The sequence below is a fragment of the Triturus cristatus genome, chromosome 2_1 (assembly GCF_964204655.1).
Source record: "Triturus cristatus chromosome 2_1, aTriCri1.1, whole genome shotgun sequence".
Taxonomy (NCBI): domain Eukaryota; kingdom Metazoa; phylum Chordata; class Amphibia; order Caudata; family Salamandridae; genus Triturus; species Triturus cristatus.
In genome coordinates, this window is record NC_140581.1 from 288,441,462 (window position 1) to 288,457,221 (window position 15,760).

A 15,760-nucleotide genomic window follows, 5' to 3' on the forward strand; every position below is an offset into this window, starting at 1 on the left:
AATCTTCTGCAGCTACCACAGGAGGAGGGGAATGAGATTTAAGGCATACAGAAGGCCAGAGGACCAGGAGATTGACAGGACATCCACCGCCCAAGGCTAAGGACAAACCACTTTGGAACAGAACCGTAGAAGGCCGGCATTGTGAGGAGACGCAAAGAGGTCCACCCATGGCTCCCTGAACCAGAGACAAATGTCCCTGAACAGTAGTGCAGACCTGAAGATGGCAGGTTGCTGTTCATGCTGGTCAAATGTAAGTTCATTTGACTCTGAATGTAAACAGCCCTCAAGGCCCTGAAGTTTGACTCTGCCCAGGAATAAATCAGGGAAACAGATGGCCAGGGTATGCCCAGACTGAGGTCCCTTGCTCACTTGGCCCCTGGATTCAAGCTAGCCTGGCTGATATGGGGTGATGCCCCGAAACTGGTCCCAGGATTCTTGTTTCCAGTCCAGGGAGGACCTGGCCTGGCAGTTTGGGCTGGACTGCTCCCACGAGTAACAGGGTCAAGACTGGTTTGCATATAGCGAGCAGAAGAAGGATGAGGGATTCACCCCAGATCAGTGACTGGGGTGAGTGTCTGAAACGTTTCAGCACTCTGTCCGTTATCTTATTGTGTCTGTTGCTAGAATACCCTCAGCGCCCGAGTCATAAGGCTAGTGCAATCCATCAACAACGGCATAAATTCCTCAACGCAAATGTGAAATGATACATTTTTAGGAGAAATACAAAAGTTGCACTTACAATGTTTTCAACTACACGTCATGTTCTGACAGCTCATCTAGGGACAGGAAAAAGAACAGGCATGGCCGAGGGTGGAAGGGGTTTACATACTAAAAATAAAAAACAGACTAACATTTCAGAGGCCTGCCAGGAGGCGGGATCACCTGACTAATGTAGGGACTGGGATGAGGAGGCCCTATAAAAGGGCAATGTCTGAATGAGAGCAGTGTGTGAATTTTCAGGGTATGCGAGGTGTGAGTGTTTGTAAGACAAGAAGTGTGCAGGTGCAGGGTTAGCCGTCTGTTTTATTGGTTTGTTAGTGCGGGTGAGAGGTATGTGAATGGTGTGAATTCAGAAGTAGAGGTTTGTGAATGGTGTATGAGTGCAGGGTGAACTATGCAGAATCAGTGGTGTTTGTGTGATCTGTGCCAGAGTGCAATGTGAGCGATGTTCGTACAGTGTGAGTGGTGTGTGAGTTGCAGGGTGAGCAGTGTGTGTGTGGGCTGCGGGGTGCAGAGGGCGAGTGTGAAGTGAGTGGTGAGTGAAATCCGGGTGAAAGGTGTATGAGTGATGCAAGGGTTCAAAATGAGATGTGTGTGATCACTGCATAAGAGAAGTGTGAGTGCACAGCATGAGGCGTGCCTCATGGCAGAGTAGGTTGTGTTTGAATGTGCAATGTGAGCAGTGTGAATGTGCAGGATGAGTGGTGTGTGAGTGTGCAGGGTGAGAGGCATATGAGCAATGTGAGTACAGGGTGACAGCTGTGTGTGTGCAGGGTAACTTGTGTCAGTGCTGAGTGAGAGGTGTGTGAGTGGTGTCTGAGTCGGTCTGTGTGCAGAGTTAGCGGTATCTACGTGCAGGATGAGCGGTGTAAGAGCAGGATGCATTTTCCCTTATGGTTTATGACGCCAAAGCAGTTAGCCCAGCTCTTTTTGGATCCAAGCTATGGTGGTTTGATAATGTCGATGACATTTGTAGATCTGAACATACATTTTCGAGGAACTGGTGATGCTTCCCCGCAACATCCCATTAACACCTTTAATGCTCGATATGGGCAGGCGGTCGATCAGCGACATAGCAAAATTGTGCCCACTGCTCTTTTGGGCTCGTATTAGGTGGACCCCCAAACTTTCCAAATACGCAGAAGCACTCACTGAGGTCATACATATAGATGTAGGCCACAGAATTAGATGGATTTCGAATATCAGGAAAACACTGACAGCTCTGGGCTTTTAAGGACATTGAGACAGGCAAGATCCACCAAGTAAAGAGGAGCTCAAACAAATGTATTGGGATTGGGTGGACAGCAAGGAAATCAGTAAACCCAATGTGGGCAGATTGATGGAAGAATTCTACCTACATACGCAGACTAGACGCCTTGAGCCCTATTTAGATATAATTCAGGTCCCGAGGGACAGGACGCTGTACATTCATTTCAGGTTCAGCACGCTCCCCGTCTGCGCATTAACTGCAAAATGGCCCCCACCCATTCAGACACCAGAAGATTGTCCGTGCTGCAGAGCCCCGCTGGAGTGTGCTGCTCATGTTATGTTTGTTTAACCAGCGTATAATGCACCAAGGTCCAAATGGCTAAAACCAATCTGCCGACAACTGGGCACGCAGGACCACCTGGTTGCACTGCGCATTCTTAGGTCTGACCCAAGAGCTTTTTTTGTGTGTGGTGTGGCCAAGTTCCTAAGCCATGCCTGGCTATTTAGGCGAAAAGCCCTGCCAGAAGAGGCCTTACATTGTACCCCAGAAGTTGCGATGAAATTATTATAGCACTTGATAGCTGTTTAATCCTCCATCTGAGACCTCATCTTATGCACTGGCACTTTATATTAGATTACCTCTGCTGTCACCTGAAAGAGGGCTTAACTTGTTTTTTTTTAATGAGCATGTATTGGGGATTCTACATTGTGCTTATTATGAGGCCTGCACCAGGAAGGATTGTCAGGCTTGCACTCTTTAACAGTTTTTAACGTAAACCACTTTTTACTAATGAACTTTTTAATAGTTTTATTGTGTAGCTTTCGACAACTGTATGATTTATTGTGGTGCAATAGTGCATTTCTATGGACTGTCCGTGTACACTTTTTTGGACTATTTTGCTGTAATATATGTCAATTTGCACTTTTTCTATTTTCTTCTTAAATGTCTCTTGAAGCTTTTATGACACAAGTTGTCGAAATAAAGCATATACAATACAATACATTTGCAAAGTTAGCAGTGCATAAGTATGCATGGTGAGCTCAGGGTGATTGGTATTTAAATGTGTAGAATGAGTGTTGTGTGAGGGCTGGGTGAGCAGTCAGCATGAGTTGTGTGTGCCAGTGATGTGACTGTAAGCTGAGACGTATGTGGGCAGTGTGACTGTGGGGTGAGTTTTGAGTGCAGGGGTTAGTAGCGTGCAATTGAAGGGTGTGGAGTTTCTGAATGTACAGGGTGAGCAGTACGTGAGAAGAAGGTGAGCGGTGTGTGGCGTGACAGGTATAGGAGTGTGCAAAGTGAGGTGGGTGAGTGAAGGTTGAGCAGTCAGGTTGAGATTTGTTTTAGTTGTACGTGGGTGTCCAGTGAGAGGTGAGTGATTGATGTCTGAGTGCAAGGTGGGCAGTGAGTAGGATCAGGGTATGTGGTGTGTGACTACAGGGTAAGTGCGGCATGTGCAATAGTTAGGAGGTGTAGGAGTGCAGGATGCATGGTGTGTGAGTGCATGGTGAGTGATGTGTCTGTATAAGTACAGAGTGAGAGGTGTTCCCATTTAAATTCAGAGTGAGTATAATGAATTTGTGAATGGTGGGTGCAGTGTGTTTAATTCAGACAGAAAGGCATTACCAATGCTTGTTGTTATTAGATCTCAATGAGTGAGGTGGGCTCTGGCTTTTAAAGGTGGGAGACAGCATGTTACAAGAGAAATGTAATGGCACATACACTCATAAATATGTTGCTGCTGTATGGTACCAGGACATACATGGATACTTCCTAGGTGCTTACATGTTTGTTATGAGTTGGATTGGATTGGATTGTTCCTTAGGGCAGTCTAGTAGTACCAGCGGGTCCTGCTTGAAAGGACCGGTGTGAGGACTGATTTTTGTTGTCAAAATAAAATAGCACCACACTATATTCAATTTGTCTGATGCAGTTTCGAACATCTCAGGGTGCAACTCGGGTGAGGGAATTACTTTAGTACAAACCCGGATTGCTAAAAAGGTCACTCTGTTACCTATGAAATTGAAATTGAATTTTTGCATGCAAGTAATATTGATTTGTTGCTCAATAATGCAGCAGTTGAGAATATTAATATATATTAAATGTGCACATAAACTTCATGGAAATCCCCTATAACTCTAAATAATTGTCACATAATTGACAGACCAGATTTCTACACGCTTTACCAAAGCCATGATTGGAATTTTTGGTAACTTCAATATGCACCTAAAACCCCGAGAGGAGGAAGCCAACTCTGGTAATCTGATGAGGGTTTACACAATTCTGCTGGCTATTTTCCCCAAGTGCATAAGCTCAAGGGTAGCGGGGTTGATGCAAAAATATCTGGAGAGCTATAACTTTTTCTGCAATGTATGGTCATTTCCAGTTGACTCTCCGGCAACCCAGACATTTAAATTTGGAACTCTAAACAGTTCAATTTTTGTCCAGGTTTGTCAATTACTCATAATTAGGGTCTTTCTGCCTCTCACACTGATGGGAAGTGATCATCTTCCCCTAAGGGTCTAGTTTAAATTGAAACTACTAGCTAGAAATAGAGTTCTTACCCTTGACATGGAATTTCCAAGATGTCTTATTGATAGTATAGTTGTCCATCATATTCAAATCTTTCCTGATTTGTAAAAACATACTGACATAACCAGATTGGCCTTGGTAACCAGTAACCTCATCAATAAGTACAAAGTAACAATTCAAGACTTGGGCAACTGCTTGAAAGGTAATGCAAACACTCCTTTTACAAAGACCACTGTTTACAATCTACAACTGAAAAGAAGGTTTGATGCTGATTGCCATGAGGTGAAAAAGAAGTTAAAGAAAATGAAATGTGCAAGCATCCCACATACTGACAGTAGTTCATATTATGAAATGTACAGGAAATACAAAGCAAGACTAAAGCAGAGCAAAGGGCTATTTTATAAAATGATTTGGGACGGAATGATAGAGGTAATCTATACTAATGATGTGCAGACATTTTGGAAATTGGTGCACTTAGGGATTTATGGTAGGAACATAAGAACAGGAAGAAGATGGTTGTTTGGACTATTTATCAGCAATATATGCTGGGGAAGAGGATGATGTAATGTTTCTCCTATTGACATTGAGTTTCTTTCTACATTGTCTGATTCCGCAGTTAGGGATACCATCACACAGATAAAGTTAACCGGATCTGATGGACTGGATGATTTGGCACTTGGATGAAGAACAATTTAAATTGGTGACCGAAATGTTTTTAGGTCTCGCCTGGCTATCGCGTAAGCGATCACTCAGCGAGACTTATGTAGGGGCTTCAGAAAATGCTCCCAAAGGCTTCCCAGGCGGATCGGGTGGCGGTTACGTGCACAACTACGCGCATTCCATTTGCCACCAGCTACTTCCTGCGCGTGCACCGCCTCATGCATTCAGAGAGATTTAGTAAGGGGCACAAGACCTTAGGAATGCGGTTTATGGCCAGTGCATGTGAGGCATTCAAGCGCGAAGCTGGCATCTGGCATCGGACTTGAAAGCAGCAGACTGCTTTCGCCAGCACGCGCTCGGCCTCACTTCCTGCATCCCCTCTTACAACAATTAACTTTCGTTATAACTCACACCCCATATGCTCGTTCCCTCCCACCCTTCCTTTGATGTCCGCTTTTCTTGTTGTTTACAAACCACGCCACACACTGCTGCACGCCACACACTGCTGCACGCCACACACTGCTGCACGCCGCACACTGCTGCACGCCGCACACTGCTGCACGCCGCACACTACCGCACGCCACACACTGCTACGCACACTGCTGCATTACACACTGCTGCACGCCGCACACTGCTGCACGCCTCACACTGCTACACGAAACACTGCTGCATGCCTCACACTGCTGCACGCCTCACACTGCTGCACGCCACACTGCTGCACGCCACACACTGCTGCACGCCACACATTGCTGCACGCCACACACTGCTGCACGCCTCACACTGCTGCACGCCTCACACTGCTGCACGCCTCACACTGCTGCACACCACACACTGCTACACACCACACACTGCTGCACGCCACACACTGCTGCATGCCTCACACTGCTGCACGCCGCACACAGCTGCACACCGCACACTGCTGCATGCCGCACACTGCTACACGAAACACTGCTGCACGCCAGACACTGCTGCACGCCAGACACTGCTGCACGCCACACACTGCTGCACGCTGCACAATGCTACACGAAACACTGCTGCACGCCACACACTGCTGCACGGCACACACTGCTGCACGCCGCACACTGCTGCACGCCACACACTGCTGCACACTGCTGCATTACTCACTGCTGCATGCTGCATGACGCACACTGCTGCACGCCACACACTGCTGCACGCCGCACACTGCTGCACGCCTCACACTGCTGCACGCCGCACACTGCTGCACGCCGCACACTGCTGCATGCCACACACTGCTGCATGCCGCTGCATGCCACACACTGCTGCACGCCACACACTGCTGCACGCCATGCACTGCTGCACGCCGCACACTGCTGCACGCCGCACACTGCTGCACGCCGCACACTGCTACACGAAACACTGCTGCACGCCACACACTGCTGCACGGCACACACTGCTGCACGCCACACACTGCTGCATGCCACACACTGCTGCACGCCGCACAATGCTACACGAAACACTGCTGCACGCCACACACAGCTGCACGGCACACACTGCTGCACGCCGCACGCCGCACACTGCTGCACGCCACACACTGCTGCACACTGCTGCATTACTCACTGCTGCATGCTGCACGACACTGCTGCACGCAGCACACTGCTGCATGCCGCTGCATGCTACACAGTGCTGCATGCCTCACACTGCTACACAAAACACTGCTGCATGCCGCACACTGCTGCACGTCGCACACTGCTGCACGCCGCACACTGCTACACACCACACACTGCTGCACGCCACACACTGCTGCATGCCGCTGCACGCCACACACTGCTGCACGCCACACACTGCTGCACGCCGCACACTGCTACACGAAACACTGCTGCCTGCCACACACTGCTGCACGCCACACACTGCTGCATGCCACACACTGCTGCACACCACACACTGCTGCACACCACACACTGCTGCACGCCGCACAATGCTACACGAAACACTGCTGCACGGCACACACTGCTGTACGGCACACACTGCTGCACGCCGCACACTGCTGCACACTGCTGCATTACTCACTGCTGCATGCTGCACGACACTGCTGCACGCAGCACACTGCTGCACGCCGCACACAGCTGCACGCCGCTGCACGCCACACAGTGCTGCATGCCTCACACTGCTACACGAAACACTGCTGCACGCCACACACTGCTGCACGCCGCACACTGCTGCATGCCACACACTGCTGCACGCCACACACTGCTGCACGCCACACACTGCTGCACGCCGCACACTGCTGCATGCCTCACACTGCTGCACGCCCGCACACTGCTGCTCGCCGCACACTGCCGCACTCCACACACTGCTTTTATGCGAGTTTATGCTACTGACATTGTAAATGACAATGCCTTTTATTTGTTTTAAAACCAAAACATAAATAAAAGGCATTGTCATTTTACAATGCCAATAGCTCAAACTCTTATAAATGCGAGACCTATTGCATTGCAAATGCTTGTTGTTTGAAGTGATCAAGAAATTTACGCCTACTCTGACTTACCCTGAGAACTGGCAAGGTGCCATCATAAAATCTATCCTTAAAAAGGGTGACCCAGCAGATTCTAAAAACTATTGGTTGATTAGTTTGATTGATGTGGGTGCAAAACTTTCCGCAAACCATTTTCTCCAGGATCTAACCCGATGGAGTGAATAGATATGTCTGATCCTGCTCGAACAGAGTGGCTTTAAAGCTGAGCACTCCACTATCGTTTATTATTTTAGTCTTTGGGATATAGCAAAAGAAGCCACAGGAAGTGGAGGTTCTCTATATACTAATTTTGTGGATTTCCGGGCCGCCTTCGATTTGGTGGAACAGGAAATTCTGTGGGCCAAATTGGAAAGAAAGAAATTAAAAGTGCTCCACAGCAAAAACTGAGCCCAGGTGGAATTGTATGCCAAAGGTAGCCGCTCTCGGAAGATAAGTATTAATAAAGGCTGCGCCAAGGATGTGTGTGGGCACTCTCTTTGCCCCCATTGGTTTACAAAGGAAATCATCTGAATCTGACAAAAAATAAGTTAACCATTAATAACAAAACTAAAGTTATGGCCTTTGGTAAGAATGCACATAACTTTAGGCAGTCCAGAATTGAGTAAACCACAGAATTCGGGAATTTAGGTATGGTTTTTAATAAATCATTGACGTGGTCTTCCCATAATTGAGCCACTAAAGTAAAGGCGCTACCGATCACTGTCGGCTTAAGGAAATTTAAACAAGATTATGGTAGACCCTTGTTTTACCAAGTCCTAATAGCTTACAAAGCATCGCTCGTGCCACAAGTTCTATGTGGAGCAGAAGTGCCCGGCTTATGTAGCACCTTAGATTGGGTTAAGGTAGAAGGCTGTTACCTAATAAATCTGTTATCCCTTCCCAAATGTACAATGGGTCTGGCTATTAGGATGGACACTGGGCTCCAATCCTGGTCCATTGATTCGAATACTGAGGTTCTGGAGTAAACTGGTAACATCCAAACAACCCTAAATAGCTACGCTATGTAGGGATGAGATTATTATGTGTCACCTCAACCAGGCTAAAAGATAAGAATCCAGCTATAGGTGATGGCAGGTGAACTGTGAATTAATATTTATAGAGTAGCTCTTCCTTTTATTTACTCTAGGAAAGAACTATCCGAACTGGGCGAGAAAGAGTCAGGAGAAAGGAATCCTAATACTTAAGGTCCTCAGTTGCAGAATTAAGAAGTTTGGGAGGCTAACACTTCTTTTTTTTATCTCTGTTGCCTCCCGAACTCAATACTGCGTACACTATTTTTAAATTTCGAATAGGATTATACCGTCCCCAGGCACACCCTTCAGGGGTGCGCTCCTATAAGAATGAAGAAGGGTTGTGTGGATGCGGGTTGGATGCATTGCACGACAAGAGATATACTTTTAGATTGTCAATACTTTTTTTTACTTTGGGTCGAAAAATTTTAGAACCTAATTTTTTTAAATAAAATATTAGTTCTAGATTGTTAGCACTGCGTTTTTATTTTTAATGCAATTCATGGATGTAGTGTGTGCTCTGGCTAGATTTTTAATGTCATTAAATGATGTTGTATTATGATTACATTTTGTAAATTGTCTCGATGAATTATTTGTCATTTTTATTAACTGTATGTGATTGTTAATGGATTTTTATGATTCGTATTGTAGTTTAAGAGGCAATGTCTTAAATAAACAAATGATTGAACTGAACGCAGACTGGTACTTTCAAGCTGAGCTATCCGGCAGCGCCACACTGCCCAAAACGGCAGTCTAACACTGTGCTTGGTCAAATTATTTAAATGAGAATATCCAGATTCAAGCCTCTTCAGTATTTCCTCATTTCTAAATAATGCACATTGATTTCCAACAGTGCACATTTCTAAATGTGGACATTAAAAGTATTTTTTATTTAAATTGTAGTACAATACAACAACAGAGGGAAAGACAACATCTGAGTTGTACCTGGCTGACATAAATGGATTGCAACCATACACAAAGTACACCCTGAGGGTACGCTGTGGGACAGCTGTACATTTTTGGAAGTGGAGTGACTGGAGTAGAAGTGTGACGTTCACAACCATAGAAGCTGGTAAGTTAAGGTTATTTAATAATTTGGTGAGTCATAAAAAGTACCTCGGCCCGTTTTTCAAACACTGTCGTTTTCCAATAAGTATGTTTATACTTACATAAAGCACATGCCCTTTACACTGTACCATGCTTCCCTCTTTGTACCTTAGGAAATACATTTAAGCAGCAGTACCCACCATGGAAGGCTGTATCATGGCTTGATATGTTTATGGGTTGGTGACTCGTGCCACCCATATTCTGCTTGATTACATTCAGGTTAATTTCATCCCATCCTCGTCGCCAATGTAAAAACGAGTCTTTGGTCGATGGATGGATGAAGAAATGTTTATTTAATATAAACATATAAAACCCATCGGTGAGGAGAACAGAGCACCTCTAGCACCAGTCAGCTTCCACGCCGTTAAAGAACCACACATTCCAAAATGCTCACCAGGCAACAACAAGATTCCACATTTCTATAATGACATATTAACTCAATGACATGGATGTCATTCCACTCAACAGGCATCCTTCATTCTAAGTGGACTATAAGCGCATTTCATTGTAATCAATGGTATTTGAGAACAGCTAGACAGGGATGTATATTTAAACATACTATGAAATAAATGACTGTAGCTAAATAGTTTTAGAATGTGTTTCTACTTTATATTCAAGTGTACGTCTGGCGATGGACAACACCTTTTGTCATGAAAAGAGAGGTGTGATGTTGCTCTAAGTTCTACGTTCCATGTTGGAGCGTGGAGCGTAGGTGTTCCATTTGCGGCAGTTGATTCAAGTCCTCTGTGGATGGGGTCATTTAATAAACCCTCTACATCTTCATTACCATTTCTGGTATTATTTACCAATTTTACACTGGCGACGATCGCGTGAGGAGGATAAGTGGGCTAATTGACCCCAACGCGGAGAGGGAGTAACGTGAATGCTGAGGAACGAATTTTGAAAGAAGGAATCCAAAGGGAAAAGGAAAAGAACGGAAGAGGGGGATCGCGGAAACACCTTACCCGTGTAGCGGTTCTCCGCCGACGTCTTTTGGGCCATGGAGAAACAAATTTGAAGAGGTACTGTGGCATGCGCGTGGTGAAGAGTCTGCTGGAACGCAGATCGCGCATGCGTTTCATTTCCATGGATGAGTAAGGAAGTTTGTGAGTATCATGCCCTATCGCCCTTGGAGAAGAGCCTGAATGTCACGCAAGGGCTGCGCTGGTAAAACAAGCGCAATCTGCGGTAAAAAGAAGGCCAATTGAGTGCGTGGAACAACGGAGGCAGCCGTTTTTTATAATCGGATACTAAAAAAGAAAACAGTTTGTATAGACTGTGACTGGAGGGTCGGTGTTCTGCAAGTGGTGCCATATTTGAAAGGAGTTCTGGTCATTTTGGAGATTAGAAAAAGAGGAAGAGCACTTATATCTAAAAACTAAAAACACACGGTGACAAGCACACCTAATGAAAAAAGGCTTGTCATATTTTTGGGAAAATGTGCATAATTTTATGTATATATTATTTTTTTGAACCTGGATTTGAGGAAATTGGTAGTACTGTTGTATTCTATTTTAACTTTTGAAGGATAAGGAAGGGAATGTCGTTTTTTAATTTTTTGGGGGGATTAAAAATTTTGTTAGAACAAAATTTAAAATGCAAAATGTTACTGCCCCACCATTTTTCTTGTCTAGCCCTGGGGAACCACGAGTGAAATGGCAAAAATGGAAGAAGATTTTTGAAAATTATGCAAGGGTGTGTGGTGCGAATTTGAGTGCGGAGAGAAAGCAGGCGCTTTTACTTCACTGTTTAGGCGGAGAGGGGCAAGAAGTGTTGGAAAATTTACCACCACTAAGCCAAATATGTCAGAGAGGGTTAAATGAATATGGGATATGTGTAAAACAATTGGACATTCATTATCTTCCAAAAGTAAGTACCATTATGGAACATTATTATTTTGGATTAAGAGAACAGGGAAAGGAAGAGACGGTGGAGGAATTTGTGACTGCTCTTAGGAAACTGGCGTCAAGCTGCAAATTTGGGGAACTGGTAGAAGAAAGAATACGTGATCAGTTTGTACTAAAATGTGGAAGTGACAAAATAAGAGAGGAACTTTGGCTAAAAGATAAACCACCATTAGAAGAGGTAATGGTTATTGCAAAAAGGGTGGAACACATGTTAAAATGTGTTAGCGAATTGAGCAAAGTAGGGAGGTCTACAGTGGCACAAGAGAAAGTAGAGGAAGTTGTATGCCAGGAAGTAAAAAAGACTGATATTGATAATAAGAAGAGTGGAGGAGATGAGAAAAAAGAGAAATCTGGGGAAGAAGAAAAAAAATGTGATACCTTTCCAGGGAACTTGTTATCGGTGTGGGAGAAGTGGTCATAGGGCCAATGCAAGTTTTTGTCCTGCACTGAGTGTGGTTTGTAACTTTTGTGGGAAAAGAGGGCATTTTTCAAAGAACTGTCGTTTCCGAAACAAAAGGGGTGGTAAGTTTGATGTGAAAGAGGTCAGTTTTCAAGTGAATGAGGTGTGTGGTTTGGAACATCCCTCAGAATGGGTAAAGATAGAAAATGTGGAGATAAAGATGAAATTCGATTCCTGTTCACATCTCACTTTTATCTCTAAAGAGATTTTTGAGAAGTACTTCAAAGATAAAATAAAATTATTAAGAACTGATGTTAGACCAACAGGTTATGGGGGCACTCCCATAAAGATGTTGGGATATTTTCAGGCTTGTCTGGAGTGCAAAGAGAGATTTACGGATGCAAAGATCTATGTAGCAGAGAGAGGGGATAATTTACTGAGTTGGTCACACCAAGCGAGGCTTGGTATTATTCTTGATCCAAATGGCAATCCACCTGTGAAGGTGCAGTCTATTGAGAATAGTGGTGAAAAGTATGTAAAAAGATTTGGAGAGTTATTCAAGAACACGTTAGGTTGTTTGAAAGGGTACAACCATTGTATAAAATTGAAGTTAGGTGCAAAACCTGTTGTGACGAAGGTTAGGAGAATTCCTCTGAGTGTGCAAGATTCTGTACAAAAAGAAATTGATAGAGTGTTGGTTGCAGGTGTAATTGAGCCGGTCGAGGCGACGGAATGGTTGGCCCCCTCTTTCGTTGCTAGAAAAAGCAATAATGAGATTCGTCTATGTGTGGACTTACGTGCACTCAATAAGGAGGTGGTGGTGGATAAGTTCCCTTTGCCTAACATAGATATGATGGTTTCGACTTTAGATGGTGCTTGTTAGTTTAGTACACTGGATTTAGCTTCGGCGTATCACCAGGTGCCCTTAGGGAAGAGTTCACAGGAACTTACTGCTTTTTTTACACCTATGGGAGCTTTCAAGTTTGTAAGGATGCCTTTCGGACTGGTTTCTGCCGCTTCTGTTTTTCAGAGGATTATGAATGAGGTGGTCAAGTGAATCAAAGGAGTCAGGTGTTATCAGGATGACTTGTTAATTTTTGGCAAGACTATGGAAGAACATGATGGGAGAGTTGAGAAAGTGTTGAGCAGATTGATAAAAGCTGGGTTGACTCTACGTTTTGAGAAGTGCAAGTTTGGTGTGACTCAAGTAGACTATTTGGGTCATCACATATCTGGTAATGGTGTAAAACCGAAAAAGGAGCTGGTAGACACTATTGTAAATCTGAAGGAACCGTGTTCGAAAGAAGAGCTAGCTTCATTTCTGGGTATGGCCAAATTTTATAGTAAATTTATAAAAAACTTTGCAAATAAAACCTGTCAGTTAAGGAGTTTACTCTCCAAGAAAACGGAGTTTGTGTGGAATGAGGTATGTAAGGTAGAGTTCATGAATGTTAAGCTTGATCTGAGAAATGCACCTGATTTACAGGCCTACAAACCAGGTGATTTAACGTATATTGTGACGGATGCGAGTAACAAAGGACTTGGTGCATTGCTAATCCAGAAAAGAGATTCTCAGGAGTGTTTGGTCGCCTGTGCGTCAAGGTGTCTAAGAGGAGCTGAGATAAATTACTCGGTTATTGAGAAGGAGGCATTAGCCATCTTTTGGGCTTTGAACAAATTTAAGAAATTTGTTTGGGGTACTCGGTTCATTGTAAGGTCTGATCACAAACCATTGAAAGAGATTTTTGAGAAAAAAGGCTTGGACTCCATTTCTGCTAGAATCAGGAGGTGAGTGATATCGCTCCAGGAATTTTATTTTTCAATGGAATATATTCCAGGAGCATGTAATGTTTCCGCAGATTGTTTATCACGTTTGGTAGATACTGTAGATTGTCAGGATGTTAAAAGAGATGAAGACATTGTTGAGGAGTTTGATGTGAGTGTTTGTGACATCACCTCAGGTGGTATCAAGGAAGATGAATGGAGAGATGAAGTAAAGAAGGACAAGGAAATGCTGAAAGTTATGGACATGATTTCACAAAATAAAGGCAACAAGCTGGAGAAGCCTTGGTTAATGGTGTGTGATGAGCTTGCCATCGGTAACGGCATTTTAACCAGAGGGACGAGGTTGGTTCCTCCTCTGGGTTTGAGAGACAACATTATAAAAATGGCTCATGAGGGGCACATGGGCATTTGTAAAACTAAGGAGCGGATTAGGCAGGATTTTTGGTGGCTTGGTCTGGATTTGATGGTGGAGCGCTTGGTGCGTGATTGTGTTCCTTGTTCCATGAGTGACAAGATTCTTAAATCCAGACAAACTCCGATGGTCTGTAGAAGGTTACCCATGTGTCCCTGGGATGAAATAGCCATTGACATCGTTGGACCTCTTCATGGTGAGCATCACACCCCATATTTGATAGTTTTACTTGATCTATATTCACGATGGATTGAAGTGAGCTATGTTCGTGATATTTCTACTCAGGCTGTTATTAAGTTTTTAGAGAAGTTTTTAAACGTGAAAGTTTTCCAGGTTCTTTGCTGTCAGATAATGGTCCACAGTTTTGCTCAGGTGATATGGAGGAATATTTGAGTAAGTGTGGAATAGTACATAAAAAATACTCGCTTTATAATCCGGAGACCAATGGAGCAATAGAAAGATTGAATAAGACTTTGAAAGAAAGTATTCAATTAGCAAGAGTCAACAGTTTGAATTGGAGGGAGGAGTTGCAAAGAAGGATCACAGCCTACAGATTTACTCCTCACTCTTCGACAGGAAAGGCTCCTTTTGAATTATTTAAAGGTAGATCTGCAAATACTATTATATGCCCTGGTTGGATGACTTTGGATAAGGGTATAAAACACAATGACATTGGTCAGTGGAGGGACAAAGAATACTATTTACAAAAGAAAAGGAAAGAATATTTTGATGCTCGAAAGTCAGCTACATTAGTGGAATTCAAAGAGGGAGACAAAGTTAAAGTTAAAGCGCCTGTTGGGTGTCTCAACTGGTCTAAGTTCTCTGATGTAAAGACTGTCATGAAGATCTTCAAAAATGCAGTAAATACAAATGATGGTCGCATATGGAATCGGAGTCGTGTTGTTCATATTGGATCTAAATGTGACATTGGAAGTAGTAAAGAAGGTTGCAATCATTCTTCTTCACAAAAACCGTCTTTTAATCTTACTCGCAAGAGTGTAAGATCTTCAAAGAGCCCTGTGTATCTTAGGGATTTTGTAAGATCTTAGTTGGTTGTGACTCTATTCTTATATTTAGTAGGCTGAGATTTGTTTCTTTATTTTATTATTATTTTTATTTCATATGTGATGGGAGGACAGATGTGTTCAACTGTTAGTTATATTTTTTATACTTAGAGAGTACAGTTGAATTGTATGTACTTATCTCATTTTATGTTGTTATATGTTGTAAAGGGGGAGAAGTGTGATGTTGCTCTAAGTTCTACGTTCCATGTTGGAGCGTGGAGCGTAGGTGTTCCATTTGCGGCAGTTGATTCAAGTCCTCTGTGGATGGGGTCATTTAATAAACCCTCTACATCTTCATTACCATTTCTGGTATTATTTACCTATTTTACAAGAGGGACTTTGTGTGACCCACGTCAGCCATTGGTCGCTTTGGGTCAGCTACATTAAGATATTTTGTCATTCTCATTTTGACTCAGCCAACAGGGGGATTACATTTGGCAGTCATGATTGGCAAATGAAACT

The 15,760-nt window shown here is 43.9% G+C and overlaps 1 protein-coding gene across 4 annotated transcripts in view; it reads left to right on the forward strand.

Annotated features, from left to right (window-relative positions):
* Positions 1 to 15,760, forward strand: part of OSMR (oncostatin M receptor) — a 357,084-nt gene that overhangs the window by 213,351 nt on the left and 127,973 nt on the right. For all 4 annotated transcript variants that reach the window (XM_085631123.1, XM_085631125.1, XM_085631126.1 and 1 more), the window contains one exon: positions 9,527 to 9,695. In XM_085631123.1, the coding sequence (XP_085487249.1) occupies positions 9,527 to 9,695 (169 nt within the window). The remainder of the gene's footprint in view (positions 1 to 9,526; positions 9,696 to 15,760) is intronic.